General features: G+C 43.6%; 1 protein-coding gene and 1 long non-coding RNA gene across 2 annotated transcripts; one reads left to right on the top strand and one right to left on the bottom strand.

The window, feature by feature from the left end:
• Positions 1 to 2,279: 2,279 nt before the first annotated feature.
• Positions 2,280 to 5,971, top strand: LOC125942912 (uncharacterized). Its single transcript, XM_049661167.1, has 2 exons — positions 2,280 to 3,117; positions 5,183 to 5,971. Exons 1-2 carry the CDS (start codon positions 2,909 to 2,911, stop codon positions 5,727 to 5,729), a joined length of 756 nt encoding a protein of 251 aa, XP_049517124.1. The 5' UTR covers positions 2,280 to 2,908; the 3' UTR covers positions 5,730 to 5,971.
• LOC125942918 (uncharacterized) lies at positions 3,410 to 8,794 on the bottom strand. The gene is made up of 3 exons (XR_007465418.1): positions 8,171 to 8,794; positions 6,096 to 6,531; positions 3,410 to 5,502 (listed from the first exon to the last, which is right to left on the bottom strand). It is a non-coding gene; the product is annotated as an uncharacterized LOC125942918 (long non-coding RNA).
• Positions 8,795 to 10,524: the final 1,730 nt, after the last annotated feature.

The raw sequence follows: 10,524 nt of genomic DNA, 5'->3' as shown, positions 1-10,524 counted from the left end.
TGTAGTTCGGTTTAGAAATAAATTCAGTTTTTTCCACAGGACGTCAGTCTTATCTGCGCTTGCTTCTATTTCTGTGTGTATATAGTGCGATCTGCGCTTTCTTATTTCCCTTTTTAATCGATTTCTGTACATCTTGTATTCTTTAAAAATGGTGGAATTTCTACTTACCACGAACTTGTGATAGAGTTCATTCTTATGTTTAATTTTACTTAGCAGATCAGGACTCATCCATGGCTTACGGGTTTTTTTATTCCCATAGAATTGTTTTTCTGGGAAGTGGCGTCTATAAGTGTCTGAGATTATGTGTAAAAATTTATTGTAGGCTTGTTCAGCGTTTTTTATCAAAATTATCCGATTCAGATTACTATCCAGCAATTCATTTCTAAACGCCTCTAGACTAGATCCAGAAATATCTTGAAGACAAACCATCTGTTTTTTATGATCCCGTGAACTGTACTTTTTATGAACAGAAAAATAGGAAGGTGATCGCTGATATCCTGTGACAAAACTTCACCAAAAATGCTATTAATGTTGATATTTGTAATGAACAAGTCCAGCAACGTTGCACTTTTTCCTGTAATTCTGGTTGGCGAAGCAATAGCAGTAGAAAAACCATTTGATACAATCAGCGTATCCATAGTTTGCTGTGATGCAGAGTGACCTAACATATCTATGTTAAAGTCGCCTGCAGATACCAAAAGATACAGGTTCTCAGACGAAAAACGTAAGAGCTTTTCATAGAAGCAAAAAAAAAGCTGTCAGGGTTTCCGTCTGGTGGCCTATAACACAGTGAAAGTAGATATTTCCCGGCGCGAGCAGTAAGTATGTCAAAATCATCACATGTGACCCAAAAGTCCGGAAATAGTTCGTATTGCATGCCTTCCTTCATTAGTAACATAACACCGCCCCCACGGCGCGTTGCACGATTCAAACAGAAAGACTGATAAGAGATGAATGTGGGTGCGTCATCCTTATCTTTTCCCGCATGTTTCAGTAAGCAATATGACATCAAACAAGAAAGAAAATTCAGAGATAAGAAATTGAAGATCGGCTTGTTTATTCCGAAGGGAACGAATGTTTAAATGTAAACATTTCAAGGAATTTTTTTAATTTGTGGTACCGACAACATTTAGTTCTTGCGAAAGAAACGCACGATTTTTTTCTTCATCCATCTTAGTTAGAATGGCAAAGATATACATTGGACCGAAACAAATTTAAATGGGAAAATCATGTGCGTTTCGCACAATGATAGCACGTTCGCCGTTTGCCCTGCGCACAAAAATCTTTCCGTTCCTGTGCCACGCATACTGAAAGCCATTTTCTTTCGACCATTCTTTCTTGACGTTAAGCAACTGCCTGTTGTGATTAGTTAGATTTTCTGTCAGAAACACATGACAACCTTTTTCCCTGAATTTTTTCCAGCCACTGGTCCCCGACTACCTGCCTTGCGTACTTCACAATTATGCCTGGAATTTTCCCCGGTCTCGCAGGCAAACGATGAATGGCAGCAACTTCTAGTTCTGAGAGTTCCGGCACACTCATCACATCAGCCAAGTTGTGTACTTTTTGTTCTCAGTTTCAGTTACCGGGATGCAATGAAATTCTAAATTTATATCTTACTGTTTCGCCACTCAAGGTCATTTAGTTCAGTTTGCAGCATTTTCTTCTCATCAGCATTTGTCTTACATTGCACCTCGAGGGCGCCCATTCGCTTCTGAATGTTCTTAGTCTCTTTTTCCTGGTTTTCCAGTCGCTTTGGAAGTTCATCATACTTTTCTGACATCATCTGCACTGCCCTTTCAATGTTTGACACCGTCTCCTTCAATGGCATCAACCCGTCCAGTTTCTTGCTTATGTTACACAAAAGTAATCTGATTTCAGCTGCTTCATTCATCACAGCCGCATCTTTCTGCGCGTCTTCGTTGCTTTTTGCAGCCTTACACGTATGACACGCCCACTTCTGTCTGGCTGCTACGTTTTTGCTTTTGTATTGTTTTTCTGTAAGGCTTGAGCAGGTTCCGAAATGGTAAAAAGCAGCGCATTCCGCACATTTAACCGACAGATCGAGTGTGTCGAAGCCTTTTTCGCATTAAAGACAGTTTTCGTAGACATTACTGCACAATATGACAAGATGCGCAATGACAGCAAAGACAAAAAAATCACAGCATATCCACGGGGTGAATGATGATGAGTGGGCGAAGCTCCGGAGGGAATCATCGGATCTCCCGCTTAAGGGGACGCTAGCACAAACGCGTTAGAGACGTGCCGTAAGGCCCAACCACACGCGGCTAATCGTACGCGCCTGACTGCGCGTCATGCGTCTGCGTCGCCTTGCGCGCTCGTCCTACGCGTCTCGAGAGGGGAGACGCGCAGCCCGCGCGCGCGTCAAGCCGGACTTGATTTTGAGCGTCATTTTGAGCGCACGCGGCGGAAGTGGCAGCCTCGACGTCACGTGGTCGGCATGTGATCTTCCGGCGGCTTGGAAACAGGTGTTGTCGAAGTTTCGGAATCGGACCGAGACGCTGGGAGTCGCTGCCGAAGTTTCGCCAGCGATGGAAGGGATCAACAATGAAGCTCTGATCGCCTGCGTTGAGGCTCGGCCTGCCCTTTGGCAAGCGAAGCATAAACACCACAAAAATAAGCACATGACGAGGTGCTTGTGGACCGAGGTGGCGAGGATCGTCATGCCCGACGCTGCCGTAACAGGTAAGTGCTCGCTATTTTATACGGGTGTCATACGAGAGCACTTTCGAACCCGATCGAGCCCGATCGTGATTTGTGTTCACAATTGCCTGTACCACGCAATCTGTGTAGAGCCGATGGCGATCCAGAAATTTGATATCGCTCGATCGCAATCGAAAGCCTGTGTGGAACCGGTATAAGCTGCCTCTTATCAGCCAACTCTCCGATGTTTAAAACGCGTTTTATCTGTGCAGATGACGTTATCACAGCGCTACAGAAGCGCTGGAAATCCCTGAGGGATAAATTTCGCCGCCTTCTGAAAGGACTGCAGGAAGAAAAAAAGAGCGGCGCCGGTGCAGACGACGTGCAGGACGACGTCGTCTGGCCGTTTTTCGAGCAAATGATGTTCCTGCGCGACACAATGGAATATAGACCGTAAGTGATTTTGAAGTTTCAATCTTAGCCGACGTGTTGAAAATGAAACACGGGATGCAAGTCTTTTCCGTTTACTATGTTGACCGGCGATGCCGTATGTTTATATTGTAGCAGGTAATGGGCCGAACTTGTTGGCCCCCAAAATCGCGCTTACATGAGTAAATCGACGCTTAGTATGCTTATATTCAGCTTTGTCTAATTGGCGGTAAAAGATGTGTGCGTCATCGCTACTGCGATTATCGCATATTTCGTTAAATGTGATCTGGTCAGGGCACATATATGCAGTACAAGGATAGTTTTGTATATTTATTTAGGTACCCACAAAGCCGGTTTTTCTTTGCAGTGGGTAGCAGAGAAAGCAGAAAAACAAGTACAAAATAACACCTAAAGTAGCACATACAAACCTAATATAATAAAGCACAAGACAGAAGTGCAGAGACTAGCACATACAAACTAGCAGGGCAAACTAAAAGAAAAGGACTTGCCTGATGCGCACACACACACACACACACACACACACACACACACACACACACACATACAAAGAAAAACTTTGGCAATAGTCATTCATACCACAAGAGGCATGCGTTGTGTTAGGTGCAAGTGCTTTCCTTTGATTCTATGCACTGATCCTAGAAGGCAGCGTGCAAGTGCATAGCAGTATTTAGCCGAGTATTGAATATTGCTATATTCACGTCTGTCTGGGGCACTGCAATGAGCAGCTTTAATTTTGCGTTTTGTTGCTTGCCAGCCCTGTGCAAATCAGTGCTCCATCACACACTCAAATTTTGCCTAGCTCGCTCAAGGATTCATTCAGTGCCCTCATGCTGTAGGAATAAATGCACCAAAGTATTGATGACATTGTCAGCTGCGTGATTGATAATACTGGTTTTTGTGTCTGCTCAGCGGTGTCCTTACCTAATTATCAGCCTGCGGTGACTTTGTGGATCCCAAGCGATGTGGTTATTGGTTTAAGCAAAGCTTTCACAATGTTTGTGGAGAACGCTGTTACTGCTTAGCAGACATTTCCAAGTAGAGAGTACATGACCAGTTTACTCTCATTTGCACTGTGGAAAAAGTTATTACTGGAATTTTACGTGTCTAAACCACGATCTGATTACGTTATTATATCCGGTATTTGCGCTATGTCCGGTACTGGTCACTCGTGCAAGACTGTAGCCGGCAGTCAGCTGGGTTGACAGTGGTTCAACGACTACATTAATTTCAGTATGATGCCTTAAGTAAGACCTATTTGGCAAAACAGCAGCAGCAGCGGTGGGAAAGTCAAAAGAAGAGGCAAAGAAAGCTTTTGTTTAAGAAACCTTCTGGAGGGGTTCGCTCGCTAAAATCAGCTTCACTGGGCCAACAAAAAACCTTGCATGGCAGATGGCAAGGTGACAAACATGATTATACAAAACTTCCTAAATACAAACAACAATTGCACTGACTGCTACATTTTACATAGCTTTGCACTGTGTTTATACATACAATGAATTAAGAAAAACAGTTTAGTATGATGTGAAGTTTAAAAACCAATGAAAGGAAAACAGTTACAAGCCGAGAACATTTCAAGTAAGAAACTGTAACAACAGGAAAAAGCCTCATGTTAAAACATGGCATAACAATACTATTACTGAATGTTGAGAGAGTAGAAACATACATCTTTCAACATGAAATTTATTAAGTGGGCACACTGATTAAGTGTAGTGGAATGCTAATTGATGTATTTCGAAACTGAAGCATTCCAGATATGCGCTCTTTCGAGTACAAGGTATCACTAGGCGTTAGGCACGCAGATCTCATGGGGAACTGCTTAAATGTATGAGAAGCAAAAAAAAAAAAAGAAAAATACAAAAGCTACATTTCAGTGCATGCAAAAAATGTTCATTCTGGTTGTGTACACAAGCTTTACAAAACTGACTGAGAGTTTCGGCGTTGCTTTCTAATAAAATGACACCTTAAAACAAATGTGGATGGGCTTGAGCCATTACATATTTTTGCCCTTAGACCGGCACATTATTTGCACTTTCGCAATATGTGCAAACCTTAATACGCTCACATGCAGGACATCCGGCAACCTTCCATCTGTGCCCCCATCGAGTGAGGAGGAAAGCGCTGCGGACATTTTAACAAAGATGTGCCAGTTTTCTGATCGGGCATCGCTTGAGGTGCCGTCACCATCCGGTGAAGCGTCGCAAGCGACACTGTCTACGGTGTCACATGAGTCATTGGAATCCCAGGACATTTTGGAATCTCTGGAATCACCGGTGCTTCAAGATGTGCTGGTTCCGGAGGCTTCCGAGGCACATCATAGCAGGCAGCAGTCAGAAACATTGCTGCCCTCAGCAGGCAGTCACAAGCAAGGGACGCTGGGCAGTGTTCCTTCTGAAGCAACATCATCAAGAGGGGGGAAAAGAAAAAAGAAAGATGACGGTCAATTAATATTAGAACAATTGGGCAACGTTACATGTGCAATGAAAACATGCAAACCGCAGGACGACCTCGAAATGTTTTGTTTCTCTCTGCTCAAAGACATGAGAGAGGTCCCTGAGGACAGGCGTCTCACCATGAAAATTAAATTAATGCAAGTAGTGGAGGAATTAAAAAAATAGTGCTTTAAAAATATAGCATATACCAGTTTGTTAATGTACAATTTTGACTTATGCTATATTTCGTGTTTTTTTTTTGAATTTCATTCTTATAATTTATTCCATTTTATGTTGTAATTGTGCATTTATTGTTTGCATTTGTCTACGTGAAGTTTTGTCATCCATAAGTTAAATAAATTATTGTTTTCCACCGAGTACTGCAGCAATGTTTCAGCATTCTAACAAATAGTAACAAGATGTATAAAAAAGTATGAATGCTGCTTATGGTATTGTGGTGAAAGCAGTAAACGTATATATATATATATATATATATATATATATATATATATATATATATATATGCCTGCCATTGTTGCTTGCATGACTTACATCACTGGAGTGGAAGTAGCTGTAGGTCATGGAGCTGCTTCACGGCTGCTTCACGGCTGCTTCCTTTGACACACCAGGTTGGTTCCACTGCCAGGGGACCTCACCAGCACTGCTGCAGAAGTACGCCATCAGAAGATTGCTGGCATCCGCAGCTCTAGCTTGAAAGTTTCTGGCACGTGTGGTGCGAAGTGGAAAGTAGCCCTGCTCCGAGCCATCCCTTGGCATGCCTTGCCGCCAGTGCCCCGGCACAACATTCCCAAAACTGTCCTCCCTGTCTGTGAAATGATGCACATCTGCGTTCAGGATGGACAGGAAGTTGTGCAAGATGCAAGCTGCTTTGATGACAAAGTCAACATTCTCAGGCTGCAAAGGGATGGTTCGGAGGAGTATGCGCCACCGGGCTGCTGTGATGCCAAAGGCATTTTCCACGCACCTCCTGAAAAAAAAAAGGAAAATCATTGATTTTTATTCAGGCTGATGCAATGCAATACCTTCCTTTAAACAAAAGAAAAGTGCGGAAGGGTTGGAAGCTCTTGCTGGTGCATACTTTGGGACAGCCTAATACTTTGGGATACAATAAAAAAGGTAAGCCAACACGAATGCTTGTTCCTGTGTAGTCATGTCTCATGTTTTTTTCTTTCTTTTCTCTGTTCCCAAGTATTCAACAGAAGTCATTGATGTGAAGTGTGAAAGGTTAACTAGCAACGAATGGTTATTCCATGAGCTGTCACACTAAGCATCAGCTATTATACATATTAAGCTCGTTACATATTTGTTCTATGTGTATACTGCCACTGTACATTACGGCTGTACACTTTTCAATGACACAAACGTATAGCCACTAGTCATGATTAATGTTACCCCCTGCATTGTTTATATGCTTGAATACAAACAGTGTGTCGGCAAAACAGAACAGCCAGTAATGTTAGATTATAAAAAAATTCGGCGGCCACTGCCAAGAAACTTCCGAAAGCATTCGCACAGCATTTTAACCTGCCATGTCACTATTTAGGTACATTACACCTCATATTGTAGTCACACTTCCGAGAGACAGAAGTATAGGGAATCATATCTCATTCACAAGTTTATTAAATGACAACCAACACGTATGAATGTTTCAAACGGTGCTCTTGAATTCATTTGCTACACTAATGGCACACATATAACTAGCAGTCCTTAACTCTTTGTAGGGGTGTGCAAATACTGAATAGTAGATTTAGAATTAAATATCGAATCAAATAAAAAACAAAAAACAGGATATTGAATGAAATATTGAATAGCAGGAAATGTATTACAAAACATAATGCTTACAAATTTTGTGCAAGAAAGGAGGGTGCTGCACAGGCTCTGTATATACGGTATGGTCTACTGTTAATGAAGGGGACTCCAAATCAGCATTCCAGCTATGGTTACAGCTCAGTTCTACTATATGAAGGTCTGGAAAATACTTGTGTTATTAATATATTGTCTGTTGAATAGAATCAAGTACTTTTTTCTTTCTGAAACTGAAGGATTAGTTACGATGTGTTGTACTTCATACGCCTACACGGGTTATACTGACCGCTGTGAAAGGGGCGTTAAGTATCGTCACCGCATATCTAATATACGATCTGCGTGCCATCCCGGTGGCTAATCAACGCCCGACCTTCGCCCATGCCTTTTTTTTTTGGTGTGTGTGTGTGCTTTCCGAAATACGCCTTATCTTGTCGTTCCCTCCGTTCGCGTACGTCGCGTTATCGTTTCGATCGGTGCTGTCAACCTGGACGAGCCTTGTACCGACGACGCGGTGCCGCTAAATTGCGGCGTTCGCGCGCTGTGTGTGCGATTGATCCCCGCATTACTATTTTAACACTCAACAAGGCCGGCTGTAAAAAGGGCGAATTGCCCGTTTTACAGCATACGCAATGGTACAGCGCTCGCTAAACTAAAACTGTCTACTTTCACTTACGTCCCCTATGCGCGCACACAAAAACGCTGATATGGAAAGCAATTTCTGTCCCGACGAAGACAAATCCCCATGTGGAAATAGTGGCTCCTTGTTCTACTACTGTAGATCATGGAAAGAGGTTACTTACAGCCGTATAGTAAAGTCCTTCTTCTTTACGCCGTTGAAAGACGGGCCGGACCCACCAACGTCGCTGCAGACGCTTTCTGCGTTCCCGCCGCCTTTGCAAGAGCAGCAGCAGCAAGAGCTTCTGTGCAAGAAGCAAAAGCTTCAATCTCATGTAGTACATTGCGGGCGGCGAACGCTGAAGCTGGCGAAGCAAGCGGATTAACAAAAGCTCGATAGCAACGTCGTGCGGTCGCGCGCAGATGTCAACTCCAGTCGTGGGCAAGCAGACGCTACCGCGCGCACGGGTAGATCAGTGATGATGTTGATGATCGATGTAGTTTTGCTTAATAACAATGTGTAGATACAAATGGCGTGCATTTCTCCATTTAAAAACAATGTAGTAGATGTAACATTGATAAATTAAATAGAAACGACCAGCCATAATGAATTAAAGCTTTTCTAAAACCGAAACGTTTCCGCCGTCACTGGTCTGTCAGCCCTGTGCTACGCGCAGTGAAGCGCGCACGTTTGCGCGTATCGTGTGGCTGGTCGCCCTTCCCTTCATCACCCGCGTACGCACTCGGAGACGCGTACGCTTACGCGTACGCGTAGCGAGACGCGTATCCCGTGCTACGTGTGGTTGGGCCTGTACTCTCTAGTAAGGGGGAGCAGCCACAGCGTCTTACGCAGCCATTTACACATGCCGGAACGTGCACCGCGTTTGCCGACGCCATCACATGACTGCTGAGAGAGTATACCCCCCGTATTCATAAACGCTCCTCGACTTGAACTTGACTTGCCACCGCCTTGGGCAGCGCGTTCGAAACGCGTTGAAGGTAAGGCGGAGAGGCCACAGCGTCTTACACCAGCTTCTTACACGGGCCGTAACGCGCTAGCACAAACGCGTTAGAAACGCGCTAGAAACGCGGCCTTTCGTTAATGTTGGGTATTTATTGCCATCGTGGTGCTTGTGTCTATGTGTGCTTCGGGCGTGATAAAACGAGCAGGAGTGCTTTCAGAGACAAAAGCACAGATTTGTTAACAGACCTAATCAATGAATATGACTTGGATGACGTGGCTGAATGTCTACAGACGGCTCATGGTGTGGAGTATACGCACTTTCAGGGCACTAGCCATGCACGCCTCGACCGAATTTACGTTTCATTGGACATGGTTCCCAAGTGTAATAATTACCACGTGGTACCAATGTCATTTTCAGACCACTGCCTTGTTAAATGCCTGATAGGTACGAAGAAACACAGCTGCAGTTTTAATTGGGATTTATGGAAAATTAATGCGAAGCTCATCAGTGACAAAACTTTCATTGACACAGTAAAAAATAAAATAAGTGAAATAAACTTTGCATATGCAAGCAATATGGGAGAACAGTGGGAATGGTGCAAACAGAACATTAAAATGAAGGCTCTTGAAAGGTCAAGCTGCATAAGATACGAAGAAAGAAGGAACGAAAGCGCACTAAGAACAATGCTCAAGAGGTTGATTGAACTTGAAAGCAGAACGCCTGGTGCATTTAAAGATGATGTGCGAAAAATTAAACAGAAGCTCCAAGTAATAGACGAGGAAAAATACCGTGGTGCAGTCGTGAGGGCGAGGGCGGAAGCACTAACCGCAGGGGAAGTGCCAACGAAAAGGGCGTTAAGGTTAGAAAAGACATATGCCAGTCGAAATCAAATTCATGAGATTGAGTGGAACGGTAATTTGGTAATGGATAACTTTAGCATAGCAGATGTGTTTTTCCAGCATTACCAAGCGCTCTTTTCGCTCCGAAAGGTTGACGTGCCTAAGTTTAAGAATGCTTTTTTGGGTGTCATGCCACAGCTGGACGATGAATTAAAAGAAAGATTGGAGCAGCCGATATCAAAGGAAGAGGTTCATCGAGCTATAGATAACTTAAATAACGGTAAATCACCCGGACCAGATGGGTTGAGTGCAGCTTTTTACAAAGCTTTTAAACAGGAAATTACCCCAGTCCTTGCCGCAGTCTTTAATGAGGCGTATGAGCTTAATGTGCTGCCACCGTCGTATCGCACATCTCATACAGTCCTCATACCAAAAACAGATCAAACGGAAAAACTAAGGTTGCCCACGTCATACAGACCCATCTCATTGACAAACGTCGACTATAAGATCTTCATGAAGATCTTAGCAGCCAGGCTTCAGACTGTTATGCCCGAAATAGTAGGCGACCATCAAACTTGTGGTATAAAGGGTCGTTCGATTCTAAACAACATTCATAAGGCTAGATGCGTTCTGGAGTGTTGTGACGTTATGCAGGTTTGTGTCGCGGTTCTCCAGATAGACCTCGAAAAGGCGTTCGACTGTGTATCACACGATATTTTGTTAGCTATATTGGAA

Source organism: Dermacentor silvarum, chromosome 2, assembly GCF_013339745.2.
Source record: "Dermacentor silvarum isolate Dsil-2018 chromosome 2, BIME_Dsil_1.4, whole genome shotgun sequence".
NCBI classification, from domain to species: Eukaryota; Metazoa; Arthropoda; class Arachnida; order Ixodida; family Ixodidae; genus Dermacentor; species Dermacentor silvarum.
This window is presented reverse-complemented; position numbering and strand designations above follow the sequence as displayed.